Below are 21,592 nucleotides of genomic sequence, written 5' to 3'. Positions count from 1 at the left end.
CCCCTCGGGTCTGCTATTTGGAACTCGTGACTTAGAGCAGATTATTTGGCCAAAGCTGAATTTTTGATGAACGGTAGGAGTGAGTTTGTCCCTCTCACCCCTTTGTCTTTCGACCACAGAAAGACATATAAATATGTGAGCTATAAAGGCTTTGACTTTTATGGAGCAACAAAAAGCAGGATATTTACAGCACTAGCAGATGGATGTAACGTTGAAAAACCATGACTTGCAACTTCCATAGCGTTATGTAATGGTTCCAAGTCTTGAGGGCCGTAGATTCCTTGAAGCCTCTGCTGAAAACAATGGATTCCTCACCCAGAAAAATGCACATAACAGCCACACGTAAGATTTTGCCTTTGATATGAATAATTCCAGGGGTGTAGAGTTAAGAATTCTAGAGTCAGGGGTTCATAGAATGTAAGACTGATTCTCCCCCTTTCATAGATTGGGAAAAATTTGGACCCAGAGAAGGAAAACAGTTGTTTTCCTTGTCGGGAGCCTTGTTAGGGTCACAATGAAGTCTGACTAAAATTGCAGTTTTGAGTTTGTGATGTGACCCACTAGGAAACTTAGAAGCCCAGGTCTACGAACTAAGAAGCCGAGGTGAAGAGGTGCTGCAGGACACTGCAGTTCCCAGTTTAGTTCCAATTCCACTGTTAACAGATTGTAAACCTGGGGAACTTGCACCTCTCTCCTCACCCCTAGGTGTCGTATGTGAAATCAGATTATTGACCTGAGCTAGTGACCACGTGCGCATGAAACTAATTAAGAAATGACGGTGGGAACTGAGTGTGTGAGCGCTCACTGCTAACGTGGTGACTGCAGTCTCCAGGTCAGGCCAGTCGCAGAACGATCCTCTTCCCTCTTTTCTAAGTGACTTGCTTCCTCGTGCCCACAGAGAAGTTGGCATAAAGCCTTCTGTTTTCCCCGCACCTGTCAACAGTCCAGAAGGGTTCTTCGTCCCCCTCAATGATCTTGTCAGCTGCTATTTGAAAACGTTAACATCTCTCTGCTGTGTGGCCCGGTACCGTTCTGCCAGAGAGCTATTTTACAGAAACACTTCTCTGTGACTCATGAAGCCAGACTGCACATTCCTGTCGTCTTCCAGCACAGGGAAGGGATAGCAGTGAGTCGTTGACAGCGAATAGAGGCTGTCTCAGAAACACACTCAGTTGACTGAACCAGCAGAGGATCTGGGGAGCTAGTAGTCGATAGGAAGCAGAGTAGAAAGTGGTTTTTGTTCCTCTTGAGTGGCTGAAAGGACATAATGCTTACAAAGCACTGTGTTTCACAGCAGCCGGATCCTTAGCCCTTTCTTAGCTTTCATCAGGTATTTGATTGCTGAAGATCACTAGAATTAAAATGAAAGCACGTGGAGTGCTTAGTCTCTTGAAGTGTGCAGAAATCAGCACGCTCAGATTTAATTTGGAAGCACGCGGTGTATTTCTGCATCAATATGGGCACTCTTTTATATTAAGCCATCAACCTTACCTGATTTCTTATCATGGTGATTCTATTCATGCAAACTGTTTCCAGAAATAACTGATACCTATATTTAGGGAAAGAGAGAGATGGATTTAAATATACTGAAAAGGCAAGACAATTTAAGGTGGTGGTAGATGGCTCAGCCCTCCGTATTCACATCAGTATTTGCAATTGCCAATTGATGGCTGTGGCAGAAGACTTTTCGAATACCTTGTGACCATATGGAGTAGAGAATTGACAACCTTAGAATTTCAAGTAATATTGGGAAGAAGTGAAATAGGCACAAGTTCTCTATTTGATTCCTTCTGGATTCCTGGAGAACTCAGCCCCTTGGTGGGTTACTATGACTATCTCAGGGTGCCCCGAAAAGGTAAAAGGTAAAGAGCAGTCAGGGATCTGTAAACAATGGTCACCCTCCTAACTCTGCTAGTTAGATTTTTCAAAGGAAATGTTGAAAGGGAAGAACATCTTGAAAGCTACAACTGTAGGACAGCAGGCTGTGATTAGAAGTTTAATGATAATTCTACTACCAGGGATTTCTAGGTCTATCCTCTTTTCTCTAACTTTTTAATTTTTAGCTTGTCTTCTCCTGCCATCCCCCGCCCCCCAGAATTATGTTTTATTTATATCTCTGGTTTTTTTCTTCTTTTTCTGTTTCTCTATTGAATAAAGGGCTTTTCTTTTTCCTCTTAATTTTAAAATCAGGTGAAGCTAAATTCCTTCAAAGAGAAAAATCAGTGAAATTGATTTTCTTTTATTTCCGTGTAGACCCAAGGTCATTTATTTTTCCCACCTGGGTTAAAGACTCTGACTAGAAGAGATTTCCCCATCCATTATATTGGGGTCTGGAACCAGCACACATGGAAGGAAAGTAAAGACCCCTAAATATAAGCTTTAATTGAAAGAGAGTCATGGTCACCCTTAGTAATAGTTTAGACTCTAAGCTTAGCGGGGGTTGGTAAACTTTTTTTGTAAAGGGCCAGGTAGTAAACATTTTAGGCTTTGTGGGCCATGCGGTCTCTGTCCCAGCGACTCAGGTCCACCGTTACGGCATGAAAGCGGTAAACGACAGTCCATAAACAAATAGGCACCACTGTGTTCCAGTGAAACTTTATTCACCAGAACAGGTAATAGACTGTTTTTCCCACAGGCCTTAGCTTGCCAATACCTGTAAAACTCACCTCTCTCAAGAGGAGCTGCTTATTCTCTTATGGAAAAGGTCAGAAGTGTGCAGGGCCATGTGCAGTTGTCAGTTGGTGGCCTTTGCCTGGACTCTGCCCTTTGTTGTTGTTTGTAAATAGCACTACTGTCCTACTGATCTTTCTTGGAAATACCTGACAGCTTCTCTGCATAGACCACAGTGCTTCCTTGCCTGGTGACAGCATATAGCTTAAAGTTCTCCATCTTCTCAGACATTGAAACCAAAATACAACATAAGGAGAATGGAAACAAGACAAGATTTATTCATTTTAGGCCTTGCTTTTCCTGGGCTGATTTTTGAAGAATATGGGTCCTTATTTATTGAATGGGAATACTAAGATAATTTTTTAAATGACTTGAGGTTAAAAATAGATAGGTCACAAGAACACTTTAGTTCTTTCTGGTGTTTGTGTAGTGTAGTGAAGATCAATTTTGCATTACTGAGTGCCCTCTTGTTTGCAGACGCTAGGAATAGAGAGGGAAAACTGGTTCTCTGCCATGCACCTGTCTGCACCCAGTTTTCTCTCCAGTTACTTTTCGGAGAAGATGGCATGCAGCAGAATTCCAGCCATTGAACTTTGTATCTCAAAGCCCCTTCTTTTTCCCCCAGAAATCCTGGACATTAACACTCCAATTCACACACCTCTGTTCTCCTTTCTAGTGGAAAGGGTGCGCTGCCTTCCACAAGTTCAGCTGGATCCTCTGCCCAAGACCCTCACCCTGGCTTTCGCCGCTCAGCTCCAGAAGACGTCTCTGTGTCCCGTGGCAGACATCCCCGAGGCAGACCTGTCCAAAGTGGATTCCAAGCTGGTGTCGAGCCTGCTGCCCTTTCAGAGAGCTGGCGTCAAGTAGGTTCTTCATCTGTCTTTCTCTTGCTCTCTCCTGCTCAGATTTGTATCGCTCACCACGGACTGGCTTCAGATGCTCCCTCTTGCATGATGCACCTCTTTCACAGTCGTCTAGAGGCATCTGGGTATTAGCATTAAACAGCCCAGGTACACTGTCACCAAAGCCTGATTGTACCCACTGATTTCAAATTGCATAAGTTAATTAGGACTCTGTATTGCAAGTGTACAGAAACCCAACTCAAAGTAGTGGAAGAAAAGAGATTTCTCATTGCATGTAATAGAAAGCCCAGGGTCTCTAAAGAGCTCATCGGGACTCTGTACCCCTCTCAGCTCTGCTTTCTTCTTAGTTTGCTTTGTCCTCAGCCAGGTGCTCCTCAAGTGTGGCAGCGGGGGCAGCCAGGGGCTTCCGTTTTGCACCCATCGGTTCTGCAGCCCAGCGGAAGCAACTCTTTTCTAGCGGGTCCCACACCGAAATATCTGAAATTTGGTGCTGACGCTTGAACTGGTCAGTCACTGTGTCCTGGGGGGCTCGGAGGTCTTACCGGTAAGACCGGGTGACAGGCCCATCCCTGGAGGGGAAGGGTAGGGGCTGCCTCACCCCAGTTACTTGGACTGAGAGTGTAAGGTGGCGGTTTTCCAAAGGAAAGTGCTCTTCTTATATTGATGGAAAGAAAAAAAGATAAGCCCGTGTCCTGACCTGTCCCTTTTTCTGCAGTTTCTTAGGAGAAACAAAATGACAGGTGTGCCCCAAGTAGATAGATGGGAGGTGGAGGAGAGGGCAGAGGCTCCACGTAGAAATAATAAGAGCTAGATCTGATGTCAGGTCGTGTGGTTGGAGATAGAGCCCCATGCAAAGGAAGGACCTACATTGTCAGTGGACGTGGCCCACAAAGGCAGCCTGCCCGCGTGCAGCCCACTTGTGGTGGTTTGGTTAAAGCTTGGCTGCTGTCTCTGTAGGATTTTGTTCTCCGGGTGCAGTTTGGGCACAGTGGGACCTCACTGCATCCCCACGGTCCCAGCTCTGCCCACACCCTTTTCTTCCTTTGCCTTCCAGCTGCCACCTCTCTTAGATAACGCACTTTGCCGTTTCTTTCATCTGTTGAGATGTCCTTTGGGCCTTGTTTTACCCACGCTCAAGGTGGGTTTTCCCTTTCATCTTTCTTCCTCCGTCTCCTTCATTAATGCTGAGAGAGGTTGCCCACCCCCAGCTCCTGGGCAGCCCCCATCTTCAGAATCCAGGTTCTTCACGGCTCCCTTGGAGATCCCTGGGCACATGCGGTGCACGCTGAGAGGTGGTGGGTGCGAGGCACCCCAGGGTATGTACATCAGAGCCAGAGCACAGCCAGCTGTTTCTATCTTTTTCTCTATGGCTCTGAAACTGCTAATGGTACTTGCAGCCTTTCTTCAAAACTTTGCATTAATTCCAGATTTTAACTTTCATTCCCTGAAGTGGAGGAGTTTGGTATTAAGGGAAGGGCTGTCAATTCCATGTTTTTGTTTTGTTTTTTACGTAAGTACTACAACTGGAAACTCATTTAAATGTACGGAGCAAAATCTCTTAGATAGATATCAGCCTGCTCTAATATCTAAACGGCTCCTTTTAATAGAGGAGTGAGTTGAGACCAAGGAGGGCAGTCCTCTGTCTAAAGCTGCTCAGTTTCCAAAAGTGGAATTGGGGCTGAAATCCTATCTTCTGATGATGAGTGCAGCGTTTTTTGTGTAAAACCAAACTACGGCATTCAGCTGTGCGATTGTCTCTCTATTATCCAGGTGACATCTTTGTTCTCAGTTGTGATCACTTTGTTCCTTAGTTGGACTACCTCGAGGCAGAGTAAAAGGAAAGGCTGTGAAATCCAAGGGTCTGTTCTGCTTTGGGAATGACCAGGTGGATGAAGCCGTGCAGACATTGTAAATGGTTGCGACGCCTCGGAGACTGAAACAAAAGGCCCTCCCTTGTTTGTTGCATAGGTGCCCCTGGCCATCCTGACCACCAGTTTTGTAAATCAGAAAGTAATGTAAAAAAATAAGTCTTTTATAACTTGTCTCTCTGCATGCATCTGTCTGAGTTGATCCCGGAAATGGTCCGGAAGATTTCACCAAGGTCGGCATGACAAGGGGAGGGTGGGCTCCCTTCCCGCCCATTGCAGGAGTCTGGTGGCCACGGCCAAGGGGGAGGGGAGGGGGCACCACCTCTCACCAGGTGGGCCGTGTGGCAGCTGGGAGGACAGAGAAGTGCCAGGACCACGACAGGACGCTCGTTGTCTGCTGAGCCTGGGTGTCCTGGGCTCACGCCCCCTGCAGACCCGCTGCTCACTTTCCCACCTTCGTCGGGCACTGGCTTCTGAAGGGTGGAAACGCTGTTTCCAGGCAATTCAGAAAGGCTGTGTGCAGCCCGGAATTCTTGTGGGCCGTAGCAGCTGCTGGTCAGAAGAGGGGCCGTTCTCTGTCTTTTCTGGGTGAGAAGGAAAGGAGAAGAGCTAGTCGACTGGCTTATCATCAGGTTCCTGAGCCAGTGATCAGTTCTTCAGGAATTCCGATGAAAGAGGAGCGGTGTTTGCGCAGACCAGGCATCTGGCGCTGGGGACCCTTTTAGCTTTTCTCTGATTCATATGCCAGTCGAGCAAGTCACCATCGCTGTTTGTGTCTTGGTTATTTTTCTCCTTTGGGGGAATAATTGTTATAAGGGAAGCACTTCCCCAGCACTTACAACGGCACCAAGCGCTGTTTTAAGTGCTTTAAACATCATGAAGCCCCGTAACACTCTCTGGGGTAGGCCTCGTCGTTATTCCATGTTACAGCGGAGGCACGAGGAGGTCAGATAACTTGCGTGAAGGCACACGGTGCCCAGGTGGTGGAATTGGGATTCCAACCCAGGCCAGTCGGGCTCCGAAGGAGTAGAATAATAATTCCATGCTTTATTCACAAACTGAAAGCAAGGGCTGCTGCCCTGGAGGGCTTGGGGACCCTGGAGGCTGCTAGGTAATGAGACACGTGGCTGAGGTTGGTGCCCCTCTTAGACAAACGCTCTTGCTCCATCCTTCTCTCTGGCCATCCTCCTTTTCTCCAACGTTTTCTGTCTTTGGCAGCTTTATGCGTACAGAGTCCTCTCTGATCTTGAGAAAGCCATTTTTCCACCCCACCGTCTCTTCTTTCTTCCCTTCCCGGCAGATCCCTCATGTGATAAGCGTGCCCCTCCCAGCCCCTCGTTAGGGGCTGTTTCCCACGCTCTTCCTTTATATCCCCTGGGCCTCGCCTGCGCCAGGCAGAGGGTGACTCCTCTTACTGGAAACTCCCTCCCTGGGCTTCCGCGACCTAATTGTCTTCTAGAGCTTTTCCCTCCCCTTCGACTACATTTCGCGTTGTCCCTGTCTGTAGTCTTTCCTTGATTATTATTACTCCCCCTGTTTGGCCCCTGGCTTCCCTCTCGGCGGAGCAGGTCTCTTGCGAGCCGGTAGCCCACACCGAGCAGCCGTGTGGCTTCACGCGGCAGCTCGATGGCGGGTTAACCGACGCCCTGGGAAGCGCGCCGTGCTCTGTCCTGACCGTGTCTGCTTTCAGTTTTGCCATAGCGAAAAGAGGCCGCCTGCTGCTTGCTGATGACATGGGCCTGGGGAAGACCATCCAAGCCATCTGCATAGCCGCCTATTACCGGAAGGAATGGCCGCTCCTGGTGGTGGTACCGTCCTCTGTGCGCTTCACCTGGGAGCAGGTCAGCTCTCCTGGTGCCATGATTTTAACGAGGAAGCCTTTCCTCAGTGTCAGAGTCATCAAATGACAGTTTGGGGACAGGACCTGGGGAGCCCGAAAGATCTGTCTCAGCCCGAAAGATCTGGAGGAGGAAGGGAGCCTGCTGAGGCCAGGCTCCTGGGTTTCTGAGTTAGAATCAGGCTAGGCCTTTGGGGAGGAAGGGCAAGGCCTTACCAAGCTCAGACTTGCTTCCGTCTGTCAGTAGACGCTTCCTGAGCACCTTCGGTGCCCCTGCAAAGAACACCTTTCACCTCTACCCCACTTAAGTTTCAAAATAGTTTTACTTCCTTTATTTCCCTTAATCCTTAAACAGCTGTGTTCAGCAGACACGAGATATTAACCCCACTGACAGATGAGAAAACTGCGTCTCCAAGAGGTTAAGCCCCATGCTTGCTGCTAGCGAGGAACGGTTCCGGGGCCTTGAGGTCACACCTCCTGTCTTTGGGCTCAGGGCCCACACCGGTAGCAGGTGGTGTGGGCAGGATGTTCACAGTCTACCGGGCACCTTTATGGCAGAGAAACCCGACATGACCATTGTATTATCACTCAGCTGTGAGCTTTGTCTCCCGTAAATCCAGGGATCAGCGTGGTCCCATGAAATGAATGAAACTCTACGTAAGCAAGCGTGGTGAGGATGGAAGATGTGGTTCATTGTCCGTAGCTTTTCCCAGCTTCGTGCTCCTCGAGGTGGCTGTCGGCTTCCTCATGCTGAGGCTGTTACTAAGCCCCCGTGAGCTACTCCTGGGGAAGAGGCAGCTCTGCCTGCAGCCACGGGGCCTGACGCCCAGACATGCCCTTCCAACCCAGGAGAAAGCAATACTTAAAAAAAGTGCATATCGAAACAGTACCTCCCTCTCTTCTGGTGCTTGTGATCTGAACTGTGCCAGAGCCTCTAGGAGCTAACAGTTCAACACATCTTAGATTCCCACAGCACCCTCGGAAATTCTAGGGAAGAATAGATGGTCAGAGGCTTATAAGCAGGACAGAGCCTGGCCTCGCGCTCCCGGAATCAGAATGGTGTCAGCCCAGGCTCACTGGGAGCACCCAGACCCCTGACCAATGACAGAGGCACCTGGTAGCCGTCCACTAGCTCCAGGTACTGGCTTTGGCTAGAGATGGCAAGATTTCTGGGGAAAGGAGGTGCCTTTGTAGAAAGCACTGAAATTTTCATCATCATCAGTGCCTTTGGTGTACCAGGCTCTGCTAAAAATTCCTTTATAAAATTCCTCTTTAAGAGAGTTGCATTCTTTCCTCGCAGAAACTTGTCATCTTGCTAGAGGTCACAGAAGTGGATTCCACAGACACCCCAAAGCGACTGCTAACAAGGGCTTGCTTACCGAGGAGAGAAGTGTCCCGTTAGTGGAAAGGGAAGGGGTGTGGGTGGGTGGGAGGAACAGGGAGGCGACGGTTGTTCGTGGGGACAAGGTTATGCTGAATGCAGGAGGGCGGGAAGGGGGAGAGACCGAGTTTGTCTTCAGGGGGCGTTAACGTTGGTCCACATGGAGAGAGGCGGTGGGTGGGTTAGCGGGGCCGCAGCTGGCACCTGCCAGGATGAATCACCACTTGGGTTTTGTTCTCTCCTGTCACCCCCAGGCCTTTCGTCAGTGGCTGCCGTCTCTGAGCCCAGACCACATCAACGTCGTGGTGACTGGGAAGGACCGCCTGACAGCTGGCTTGGTCAACATTGTCAGTTTCGATCTTCTGAGCAAGTTAGAAAAGCAGCTAAAACCCCCTTTTAGAGTTGTCATCATTGTAAGTGACTTGGCAGAGTGTTTAAGTACTTTATCTCTGGGGAAACTTTCTGCTCGAAAGCTCCAAGAACGTCCATATCTGTAATCTCATGGAGCCTCACTAGGTTTCTAGGAGAGTAGAAATCACTGGCTTTGTTTTGTAGGGAAGTGATCTTTCATTTCTCTCAAATAGCGCTTCTCGACCCTGCCTACGTATTAGGATCTTCTGGGTCAGGGGCGGGCGCTTTTTGAAAAATTGTGGTTTACTAGGTCTGTGCTGGGGGTTTCTAGCCCACCTCTCCCCACGGGGGGTCACGTTGGAGGCGAGCACGTGAACCCCCGATAGCCCGGGGCTCCGGGAGCTACAGCCTGGACAGCATGGACCTGTGCCTCCATCTGGTGCCCTCCTGTCGGCGTGACTCAGACGTGCAGTTCAAACAGTTAGTAGATTTTCTTCCAGATGATATAAGGACGCTCCCTTCCTACCAAAGGAAAGCACTTTTTACCCTAGTTGTTTTTTTTTTAAAGGAGGCTTTAGAGTTTAGAGTCCTGCTCCCAGATGTGATGGTACATCTTTTAGCTGCCGCTTTCCTTCTTCTAACTCCTTTCGTACTCCAGAAGGAAAGTCTAGAGATGCTGGCTTCCGGCCTCCTCTGTCAGTACTCAGTGTGTCTACATGGCTCACAAATACAGCCCTGAAAACGTGTGAGTTTCTCGCATCCCCACTCCCGTCCAGCCAGCTACCACCCCTAGTCCAGGTGACAGACGTCCCGGGGCGAAGCCTGCGGTGGATGGTTTCCAGGGGGAGCTTATCCTCGCTTTTCCTCTTGGCAGAACAGGGAAACCCAGTGCCTCTGGGTAACACGAAAGGTTTTTTATTCAAACGCGTGACTTGAAAAAGCCAGTGGTGTTTTCCTCCTCTAAAGATAGGATTCTCTACCTACAGTGGCCTCCCAGATCTTGCTGCGCATCTTGTCTAGTGCACATCTCATCTACAAGGAGCTAAAGAAAGGGCTTTTAGAAAACTCTTTGAGGACCTCTGAGTCACTCATGTCAACAAGACTGCAGTGGGGACTCTGCCTCGGGTTTCCCGGCAGCAGGCTGACTGCGAGGGAGGCGCCTTCGTCCATTGGCTCAGCTAGCCAGAGGTCGCAGGCAGCTCTGTGCCCTGCCCAGGGCTGTGTGCCGCGGGTGTGGAGGGAGCGGTCAGCCCCTGGTCTCCGGGGAGCCGCAGTCCAGTAAGACAGACCGACACACACGCAGATCGTTACAGTCCGTTCCAGGGCCTTCGGAGACGCGGGAGCCAGAGCCTGTGGGAGCTCAGGGAAAGCGGGGGAGAAGGCGTGGGCTGGGCTGCAGAGCCTTGAGCCAGCTCGGGGCACACACGGGTCTTCAGCACACGGCGTTAGTGCTGTGCAGGGGGGTGGTGCAATCTTACAAGCCAGCAGAGCACCTTTCAGGAGTTTGTCCCATGCCATGTGCGAGGTGGGCAGGGCAGGGGAGTCGCCAGCCCCACTTTGCAAGTGGAAAACTGTCCCTGAGAGATGAAGCGACTTGCTCACAATGTCATAGAGAAGATGCCCCAGAGCCTGGTCCTCGTCCAGGCCCCCAGCCGTCTCCTTGAAGGAGAAAGCACTAAGAGAGGCAGCCTCAGTGCGACGCTGTACCAGGGTCAAGCTTGACGTGGGCTCTCTCTCCGTCTGCTCAGGATTTGGCCTTGTTCACTTAACATGACTGTTTCTTTTCAGGATGAATCTCACTTCCTCAAAAACATTAAGACTGCCCGCTGTCGTACAGCTGTGCCCCTCCTCAAGGTGAGAGCTGCTGAGGACGGGCTTGGTGCCTGAGCCCACTCGGCACTGAGATCTGCTGTATTTTGCTCGGGCTGGACTGGTGTCCGAGGGGAGCAGGGGCCACAAGTCCAGGGCTGTGGGCCGTGGATGTGACTTAGCATTGACTCAGGGCATCTCTACTTAGGACTTTGGTACCAGATTCGTTTTTCTTCCTAACATCCTGCTGAGGAACTAGTGGTCAGTGCAATCGTCTGTCTCTCAAAGATGAAGACCTGTTGAAGGACACAGGCCAGGTGGGAACTCACTCTGGACTGTCCTCGGGCTCCTCCCGGACAAGGCAGAGGGACAGCCTCCAGCAGCGGGTCCTCTAAACAGCCCAGGAGGAGCTGCCTGTCTTCCACGTGGCTTGCGGGGCAAAGCTCTCATGGTGCAGGCTCAGAACCAGGCCGTGGGCATCAGCAAGATGCACCACAAAGCGGAGGCCTGCTTTATAGATGAGATGGTAGCCTTTTCTGGGGCTGCCCCGAGGCTGTTGTGTTAGCAGGAAGGTCAGCCGTCCACACCCTTTTCTGGGGTGGTCTAACATATGCTGACTCTTTGGCTGCCTGAGTCCTGGTTTCAGAGCAGAAGGGGTGTGGGTGTGGGTGTGTCTGTGTGTGTGTGTACAGCGCAGCTTTGAATCTTTATCCAAAGGCATTGTATTCTGACCTGCAGTATAAGCTCCATGCTTTGTGTGGTACACACTTCAGTGTCTATATTTTGTGTCCCAGCCCCTCCATCCCTACCAGAGGGAAGGCCCCCAAATTTCCTTCCATCTATTTGGGGTGAGCTTTTTCCTACTTCAGGGAAAAAAGTTGTACAATTAGAAAAGTAGTCTTTTCTCTCATAACAAGGTAGAAATATCTCACAGGTGACTTTGGGGGAATCTCCTTTGGTTTGTATGAACTGAGCAAACGAAAGCGCGTGTTCATCTTGGGCTCTTGGGTTGCACCTGATTTTAAAACTGCACCTTTTATTGCTTAAAAGAAGCTTTAAGTTGTACCTAAGCTAGGGAAGACAAGTATGCTAAATGTTGGTGAAACTTAATAGCATTTGAAAATTAATTTTTTCCAACTCCCCACAAAACACAGTTGAGTGTCTGCTCATTTCAAGTTGGTTTTGTGTTCGGAGTAACAGGTAATATGATGACATCTTCCAAAGCAGGTTTATGTCATTCCCTCCAAACCTGAAGGTCCTTTACTTAAAAACCTTGATTCTCTGCCCAAATTACCTATAAATGTTTATAGGTTGAGAGCCATTTATGGACACACTTAAATGTTTTTCCCAAAGTGGTGACCCTTCTTTTGGGGAATTTTCATATGTTTTCTTTTGAAAAATGTTAATAGACCCTGGTACTGTGGTTCCAATTTTACAGCCATAACTAAAATTAAATCTGTATACCCCTGATTGTTTAGACAAAAGAAACTGCACAGTAGATAGATATCATTAAAGATATAATAGGAAAGCTTCTTAGCAACTGTCTTGTTAATGCACTCATTGCCTGGTCAGGCAAGCTGGACTTAAATATTGATTTCTGAAATATGTGCTTCTGAGACCTTTTAAAGCAGTGTCTGTGTTTTTCAGATCTTGGGTATATTTCAGAGTGACACATTTAAAACAAAATTTTAACTGCTAACTAGTATGTATTACTCTGCATTGGCCGTAGAACTCGGATGAATTAATGTTTCAGAACAGGACCCGTGAATATAGCCTGTTCCTGGGTGTCTCGAAGCCACTGTCATCCATGACATTGACTTCACGTGTGCTGGACTGTTGGCACAGTTGAGGAGGATGAGGCATCCTGTGTTATTCTGTTCATCAAACCTCCCACCTCTCTGCTGTATTTCCGTCGAGACCAGAGTTCCTCAACCTTGGCACTGTTGACATTTGGGGCTGGATAATTTGTTGTTATCCACAGGGCTGTCCTGGGCATCGTAGGACATTTAGCTGCATCCTTGGCCTCTACTCACTGAATGCCACTGGCTCCTTCAGTTGTGACAACCAGAATTGTCTTGGCAGGTCTTGCCAAGCGTCCCTGGGGAGGAGGGGGGAATTACCCCTCCCCATTTCTGTTGAGAACCACTGATCAGATACTCTAAGGAAATGAGTGAATCTAGGTATTTTGGGAATAAGAGGAGAGTTGGGAAGAAGGAAAATAATGCCTTTGAAGAGCCAAAGAAGGGCCGAATTTAATACCACTTGACTGTTCCTCCAACTTGTGCATCTCTTAGAACTGTATTCTGATAATTAATATGTCAAAATATTTTCAGCAGATGTTCATGATGAGGTGATTAGGTTATATCCTACTGTCTGTGAGATAGGCCACATCATGTGGGTTTCCTGAATGGAAACAGCAGCTGCATGCAGAGGACGTTTTGCTTAGGTTGTAAGAAACTAGTGGTGGTGTCCCCTGGGAAATGTGACATCTTTCTTCCCCTACAGCACCGTTTTCCTGGGCTGCGAAGTGAGGTGGTTCTGTTTTCATCTGCAGTTGACCCTTGAGCAGCGGGTGTTTAACGTGCCTTTAACTTATATTTAGCTGGCCCTCCATATCTGAGGTTCGTCCACATCCTGAGATGCATCCAACCTCAGGCAGTATAGGACTGTAGTATTTACTATTGAAAACATCTGCCTAAGTGGACCTGTACAATTCAAACCCGTGTTGTTCAAGGGTCAACTGTGTGAAAGTAGGCAAGACAGAAAGCTATAAAGAACAAAACTGAAATCACGTTTAATCCCTCCAACACAGAAAAACCACTGTTAACAGTTTGGTTATTTTTCTAACATGTCAGCTGTAGGGCAAGATCTTTTTTTTTTTTTTTGCGGTATGCGGACCTCTCACTGTTGTGGCCTCTCCCGCTGCGGAGCACAGGCTCCGGACGCACAGGCTCAGCGGCCATGGCTCACAGGCCCAGCTGCTCCACGGCATATGGGATCCCCCCGGACCGGGACACGAACCCGCGTCCCCCGCATCAGCAGGCGGACTCTCAACCACTGTGCCACCAGGGAAGCCCCCAAGATCATTTTTAATGGTTTGGGAGCGTTCTGTGGTATGGACACATCCCATGATTTAACCCTTAGTGTTGGACACTGTTTAGCTATTATACATAATTCTGCAAGTGAACGTCATCCGTATGTTCATAGCTTGTATACTTTGTCCTCTTAGGACGAATTCTTCCACTCAGAATTTCTGGGTCATAGTTTTACCTTTTGATAGTTGCCTCTGAAATCCAGTCTGGCCACGCATCACCGCCTTCACTCCTGCTCAGGCCAAATCACATGGTCTTTGCTCCACATGACTCCAGCCCTGAAGGGTATCTGACTTTTCCATTGTGAGCAGTGAGGTGTGTTTGAGTTTCCTTTAGTGGGTTTTTTTTTTAATTTATAGTGCTTTTTATCGTTAAACCAGTTAGATTATTTCTTTAGAAGAAGAAAGGCCCTCAGAATCCCACCATCCTTCCCTAATAAACAGCTGTTTCTCTTTTTGTGGGAGTAGAGTCCTTTTATGTCTGTCGATTGGCTAGATCAGATGAGCATAGTGGTCTAAGGTGTTTGAGCTTTTTCTTTTCCTTTTTCATTGAAGTAGTTTAACTAGGTGATATATTTAAAGAGTACAGAAGGGTGTACAGTGAAAAATAACTCTTTCTCCCCCTTCTGGATCCCCCAGTCCCTTGATCTCTCTCCTCGAAGGCAGCCACAGTTACTGGATTTTGGGGTTTAGTTGTAAAAATTAGTCTGTGCCCATGTCAGTACGTTCAACGTGTGTTTCCTTTCTCCCTCCCTAGAGTGTTCTACAACCAGTTTTGCACCTTCCTTTTTTCCCTTAATGGCGTATCTTGGTAATCATGGCACCTCATTCCCAATAACTAGACCTCATTCTTACAAATAGTAGTCTATTGTATAAATCTGTCAGAATGTGTATCATCTGATCCCTTTTGTTGGATTTGTAACCAGGTTTTGGATGTTTTGTACAGTACTACAATGGCAGTACTTGTGATATACAAGCAGGGAGTCGAAAACCCAGTTCCTCTGCACCTAGAACAGAAAACCCAGTCCCTCTGCGTTTGGAGAGATGGCTCTTTGCCTCTTCAGGCCAGAGCGGGGGTGGTGTCCGCTGGAGGGTCTGCTCTCACCCCCAGTGTGATCAGGCAGACTGCAGGAAGAGTCCCCTGCTCGTGTGAATCAACTGACTTCTCTCTGACACTAAATAGAAATCGTTTTTTTGCATTGTTCCATTGTGGGTTTCTTGGGTGCTAGAAGGGTTACCTGTAAGGCGTTCAATTTAGGGTTGATTTATGTAGTTTTATGCATTTATATTTTCCTAAACTGGAAGTTCTCAAGGGTAGAGGGTGGCATATAAACCACGTGAAACCGGGCACAATTAAAGACCTTACAGATGACAGTGATGACAATAAACGTGTCGGGGCTGAGCAGGCTAAGTCATTCCATAATAGATGAGACGCCGTATTGGTTTCTTTTCAAAGCTGGCCTTTTTTCTCTTTCCATAATGCTGCCTCTGCTTTTTTAACACCCACAAGCATCCATTTTCAACGGTCCCATCACCACCCTAGTCTGGACAGTATATGGGAGGTCTGACTCCATGTTAACTCCATCCTATAAATATCGGGCAGAGAACCCTGGAGTTAATTTCCAGCACCTGATCTGTGAGCTGCTGCCCAGGCTCCATCCCCAGGCTACAGCAGTGATGATGTGGGGAATAGGTTTGGATGGTGAACTGATTTTCTCTCACTGATAAGACTTCTCATTTTCCCCGTTTCATTGAAATGGTCTCGAGCCAAGGCAAGTGGTGCAACAGGCGTCCTTCAAGAAGCTCACTGTTATTTTAATGAGTCTGCATTAAACCATGTAGGAAGTTAGAAGGCCCAGGTAGTTGAACTGTGGAAAATTATAGCTGCAGGAATTCATAGCTCTCCTGTCATAATGGAATTAGGTCTTGGCAGCTGCTGAGCGGGCAAAAGTGCATCTCAGGAACGGTATATACATTGTATATTTATAAAGAATCATTTTCCTTCCCTCTGCTGCACCTGTATTTATTTTTATGAGGCCGTGTATCTATCTGAAAACCTGATTTCCTCCCCTAGGTGACTGACTGCATGCGATTGCCTTACGCTGCCATCATTAACTCGAGGTCACAGTGGTTAACAAGCTGTTTCTAGACAACTGAGCCCTCCAGTAGGGTCCCTTCCCAGAGCTGAAATGGATTTTACCGCCAGTGATCTCTGGCCGCTCCATGTTCTAGTACAGTAGGGAAGTGTCTGCTTTTTTATCTCACCCTCTTTCTCATCTGAGTAAGAGGTAGGATTTGGGGTCTGGTCTTCTTGGGTCAGGTTGGTGTCACGATAAGGAGGAGCCCGAAGTCTGTCATTGGAATTGACCAGCTGTTTATGCGCATCCTGCCCTCATCTGAGCAGGCTTGCTGCAGGCCTGGGCTGGGTGTAGGGTAGATGGATCCGGGTCCCACCTTTTCAAGTCCTTACTAACTACCAGATGAGCTTGAATCAGGGACCCCTAGGCTCAAAGCATTGTGCAGCTGAGTTAGTGACAGGCTTTTTTTCTTTTTTTTTTTCTCCTCTAAAGAAAACAAATAGAGGCTTATACACAGGCCCTGGCTGATGCTTTCTCCTGGGATTGAGAAAGGGCTGGTCCTAGGTGTCATTATCTAATCATAGGTTCAGCTTGGGTGTCAGAAATCCATCCTGGAAAAAGTTCGGACCTGCTGCTGTCTCCCCTACTTCCCCTTCCTCTAACCACGCTGGATTCTCTGAGTTTACTCCGCGTTCCGTAGGACGCCAGTTAGCTTCCTGGTGAATATTTTTAGGCATACAGTGAATATTGATTGATTGCTTACTTTGTGCCAGCCACTGTTCTACGAAAACAGAGGTGGACACAGCCCAGTCCTTGATCTCAAGAAGCTTGCAGTCTAGTGAGGGAGACAGACAAGGTAGAATTCAGTGTAAGGGACTAAGTGCTGCTGTACATGCAGGCAGAGGGTGTGGCCAAGGCAGCCTAGGAGATGACGCCCAGCCTCTTACACGGGTCACACCGTGAGGTTCTTGGAGCACACATGCTCTTTTTCTCTGGTCATGGTACCTTCGCTTAGCGTTCCCAGGTTGTGGCCACCCAGAGCTCTGGAGTGAGGCCAGCCGGAGTGTCTTTGGAATCTAGATCTACCTTGGATCTAAGATGCATGAACTTGAGAAGTGCCTGCAGTCAGAGTGCGAGGAAGTGAAGGTGTTCGTGCAAGATTCCAGGGGTGTACTGTTCCGGGGGCCTTGGCTCCGACTCCTGGGGGTGCTGGGGACGTCCCTTGCATGTCCTCTGTGTGTCTCAGCATCTTGGGCTTTTGTGTTCTAGGTTGCCAAGAGGGTGATCTTACTGTCGGGCACCCCAGCCATGTCCCGGCCGGCAGAGCTCTACACGCAGATCCTCGCCGTCAGGCCAACTTTCTTCCCTCAGTTCCACGCCTTTGGACTTCGCTACTGTGGCGCCAAGCGGGTATTTGTTCTTTATTCCCCCTCTTCCCCGCCCACCCCCACCCTGATTTTCACACTTCCCTTTCCATTCCTTCTTTTTGGCTGTGGTGTGATCAGAAGAGCACTGGCCATAGAGCTGGATTCAGATTTTAGCTCTGCTTTGCCCCTAACTCTGACCTTGGAGTGTCCTCTAGGGTAAGATAAGAGCAGCCCCTCTGAGTTCTAACGCTTGTGGTGATTCCACGTTAGTGTTTTCCAGTAGAGCGACCAGTGGCCGATGCGTAGGTGCCTGGAGCTCTGAAAGCCAACAGCTCTTGCCTCAGAGAAGGGCACTGAGGTGAGCTCCAGGTGAGGCCGAGGCCCTACATACTCTGCGCAAAAAGGACAGAGGAAGCCTTTGAACAGGTGGAGGGGGAAGCATGATCTCAGGCTCCCCTGGTGGGCTCTCATCAGTGGGCCTTTGCTTATAAAGGTCGATTATAGTGAATCGTGCCCGGTCAGCAGGCCGGAAGCCTCTGACCTGCAAATTATCTCTATGAATACGGTGCCAATGGAGCAGCTGCCCCTGAAGCTACAGTCTGCACAGCTTCCGTTCTCCAAAAATGGCAGAGGAAGCCTTGTAAACAAATGCCGTTGCAATCAAAATCATGATTTCTGGACTTCCCTGGTGACGCAGTGGTTAAGAATCTGCCTGCCAGTGCAGGAGACACGGGTTCAGTCCTTAGCCCGGGAAGATCCCACATGCCGCAGAGCAGCTAAGCCCGTGAGCCACAACTACTCAGCCTGCGCTTTAGAGCCCACGAGCCACAACTACTGAAGCCCACACGCCTAGGGCCCTTGCTCCACACGAGAAGCCACCGCAATGTGAAGTCTGTGCACCACAATGAAGAGTAGCCCCCGCTCACCGCAACTAGAGAAAGCCCGTGTGCAGCAGCAAGACCCAACGCAGCCAAAATAATAAAAAAAATTTAAAAATCATGATTTCTAAAACCTGTTTTTTTTTAATAGATTTATTTAATTAATTAATTAATTAATTTTTTTGGCTGCGTTGGGTCTTCCATGGCTTTGTGCGGGCTTTCTCTGGTTGCTGAGGGTTTCTCATTGTGGTGGCTTCTCCAGGCGGGCTCCAGGCGTGTGGGCTTCAGTAGTTGCGGCACACAGGCTCGGTAGTTGTGGCACACGGGCTTAGTTCCTCCACGGCATGTGGGATCTTCCTGGACTAGGGCTCGAACCCGTGTCCCCTGCGTTGGCAGGCTGATTCTTAACCACTGCGCCACCAGGAAAGCCCCCTCAGTGTTTTTTCACTGAAGAAAAAAAGTGTATTTAATGACATGGGGAAACAAAAGAGTGGAAAAAAGTAGGATGCGAAACTTTCCCTATAGTTCATTATTCATTCTTTGTCTCCCTCTCTTCCCCCCGCCTCCTTCACCCCGCTCTGTGTCTCTCTCATGTATGACTGGAAGATAAGGTATGCCAAAATGGATTACTTTCGTAAATGAGAAAGTCAACATTTTTTAAAATATTTAAATTACATTAGTCACAAATGCGAATTCCTCCTGACTGGCCATTGACTCCATTAGCAGTCACCAGTCTGGCCATCTGGCTGAGCGTGGGACTCCATCTTCCTTAGCGGTGCCTTTCTGCCAAAGCCCCACTTTCAGAAGGATGACCTTGCCAGACAGAGGGCCACTACTGAAGGATGAATTCATCACTGGGCTTTCCTCTGGATGCCCCAGTACCTCACTTTCGAATACACATCAAGAAAATTCTGGCTGCCACCACCATCTCTCTTGCAAACCAGAGGAAAAGAGTCAGGAGGTGGAGAGCAGAGGAGGGGGTAGAGGGCAACGTTTTTGTCTTTTCTCACCAATCTCCTTGTCAGCTGATGTATTACAGGGCACATGTGTAGCGTGTGTGATCTCCACACTTGGCAGCTGAACTTGGCTGAGATTCCCTGTGCTGGGTCCCTCCAGACATGGCATAGGCCTCAACTGGTAACATGCTCACCTGTGCGGTTTGGGGGCTGAGTCAGTGAACAAAGCAACACGGGTCGAATGAGCCTGCTGCCGGTGCCGGCGGGCCTGGGCGTGGTTCTTCTGTAGACTGATCACTTCTGACATCCTGTCACCCTCAGCAGTAATAATGTTGCCAAGTGCCTTTTCAAAGTATGCCCGAGCTGTGTTCAACCTGCGGATGGCCAAGGAGGCCCTGCCCCAAGCAACACGTGGTCCTTCTCTGAGACTGGTAATCCCCAGACGCCTTCCTTATGTAGTTCTTTCACTCCTTCGTGTTCCCTCTGCCTCTTCAGGTTGAAGCAGGCCTCTGTGTCTTGGTTCGGCAGGAGCCAGGCCACCCCCAGAGTGTGGCGGAGCACGACCAGAGCTTCCAGGATTTCCTCGCTCTCCTTGTCTGCGGCCGTGTCTCCCTTGTAGCTCAGCAGCGCGTTCTTGGTGGACACAGCATGTTTCCTGGCCTGAGCTGGGGGGTCTCTCAGTGTCAGGTAGCCATAGCCAGGTTGGCCAAAGCCTGTGCCCATTTCCAGTGTTCTTCCCCAGAATAACCCGAGACAGGATGGCACACAGAATTAGCTCCTTGTTTGCTTAGGAGTTCGTTGTTTTTTCCTTAATCAGTTGAGCTGTTTTCTTCAGGCACTGGGCTGTTCTCTTTTCAGGAAGAGACTCAGTCTGTGGCCTTCTCCTTCTTGGCCTCTGTGCCCTCTTCACTCTCTCCAGACCCACCAGTGGGATACAGTCTCATCTGTTCGCTGGTGTGCTGGGGCCTTGGTGTGCTGTGATGGGTGGAGCAGAAGTCCCAGTTGGTGTCATTGCTGACAGGTGGGAGGTGATGGGGCTGGTTCGAACCTTCTTCCTGAGCCCCGAGTAGTTCTTTCTGATCCAGGCTCCAGAACATCCACGATCTGAAAACCAGAAAGGGAGAGTCACTCACTTCTCTTTCTAATCTCTACTTTCAAAACTGTGGCCAGGGTGATGGATTTATCCTTCAACAGTCGTCCTTTGTCCGGCAAGGTAGACTTCTCAGATGCCTAAACCCTGTTCCCATGAGGTTCCAGTAGCACTGAATTAGAATGGCAGGTGTGGCCCCTCTCTCAAGGGCAAATCACTTCTCATTTTCCCCACTTGTTCTACTGTAACCTTGAAGCCACAACTCCAGCTCACCCTGGCTTCTTTCCTGTGGGCAGCGTCCCTGTGCAGAGGCTCTAACTGGACTCTAAAGCCTCATTACTTCAGACCTTAAGGATTCCTGTCTTGTGATCAAGTCACAAATATGCCGAGCTGCTGTCTGCATCGAAGACACTGACGCTTGGAGAAACGGCTGCCCCTCACTCATCACCCATGCCACCTGGGAGAGAAAAGCCTTGCCATGCAAGTTAGTGATGTTAATAAGATCATCTGCCTTATTTTAAAATACTTTTGAAAAAGAAAAGACAGCTTTTCAAGTACTTTAAAAATATCCACTTACATTCAGAGTACTTATAATGTAACTTGTGGTGCTTGGCAAAGTTAATGGCAAACCGTTTTTGGCTGGTTATTGAGGCAGGAGATTTCTGTTATTAAATGTATTTAAAGCCATACATGCCTTTGACAAAGTTTCCCCATGGATCAGTCCAGGTTAGGTTGTGTGTAGTTGTGTTGATCCCTCAAGACACCTTGATTTCTGAAAAGGATCTTATTATCTTCCTTGACTGTCTAGGCGCATGGTGTCGTGTTTAGCCAGGGGTCGGGGGGGTGGAGGGCTGAGGGCAGAGCCATTCCCTGCCTTTACTGCTGCACTGTCCCTCCCTGGGTTCCCAGTCTCCGGCCACCGTCTCCGCAGTCATTCAAGCCATCCTCAGATTCGCCCTTGTCCTCCTCCTGCCCCAGCATCCAAGAAAACATAGTCAGACGCTGCCTTCCCCATCTTTGTATCCTTCCTTTCACCTAGCCCAATGCCTGCTCCATGATAAGTTTTCAATAAAAGCTTGTTGGATTGTAATTACGGTATTACGCATTTAAAACCTTTGGTATTATTGGGTTTTAACCTGCAAGGTTAAGAGTTGATAATATTAGAAGGTAGGAACATTATACCTAAATTAATTACGATATCCATTTGTTCCTAGCATGATTTTTATATAATGCAGCCAGTAGGCCAGGGCTACTTTTTTTTTAATTAATTAATTTATTATTTTTGGCTGCATTGGGTCTTCGTTGCTGCGCACAGGCTTCCTCTAGTTGTGGCGAGTGGAGGCTACTCTTCAT

The 21,592-nt window shown here is 48.7% G+C and overlaps 1 protein-coding gene and 1 pseudogene across 1 annotated transcript in view; one reads left to right on the top strand and one right to left on the bottom strand.

Annotated features, from left to right (window-relative positions):
- SMARCAL1 (SNF2 related chromatin remodeling annealing helicase 1) overlaps positions 1 to 21,592 on the top strand; it is a 52,759-nt gene that overhangs the window by 10,174 nt on the left and 20,993 nt on the right. Inside the window, exons 7-11 of the mRNA XM_024763157.1 lie at positions 3,347 to 3,533; positions 7,092 to 7,242; positions 8,874 to 9,032; positions 10,759 to 10,824; positions 17,218 to 17,358. Coding sequence (XP_024618925.1) covers positions 3,347 to 3,533; positions 7,092 to 7,242; positions 8,874 to 9,032; positions 10,759 to 10,824; positions 17,218 to 17,358 — 704 coding nt within the window. The remainder of the gene's footprint in view (positions 1 to 3,346; positions 3,534 to 7,091; positions 7,243 to 8,873; positions 9,033 to 10,758; positions 10,825 to 17,217; positions 17,359 to 21,592) is intronic.
- On the bottom strand, positions 18,546 to 20,717 carry LOC112411836 (tetratricopeptide repeat protein 23-like pseudogene; annotated as a pseudogene).

The sequence above is a fragment of the Neophocaena asiaeorientalis genome, unplaced genomic scaffold (genome assembly GCF_003031525.2).
Source record: "Neophocaena asiaeorientalis asiaeorientalis breed wild unplaced genomic scaffold, Neophocaena_asiaeorientalis_V1.1 scaffold86, whole genome shotgun sequence".
NCBI classification, from domain to species: domain Eukaryota; kingdom Metazoa; phylum Chordata; class Mammalia; order Artiodactyla; family Phocoenidae; genus Neophocaena; species Neophocaena asiaeorientalis.
This window is presented reverse-complemented; position numbering and strand designations above follow the sequence as displayed.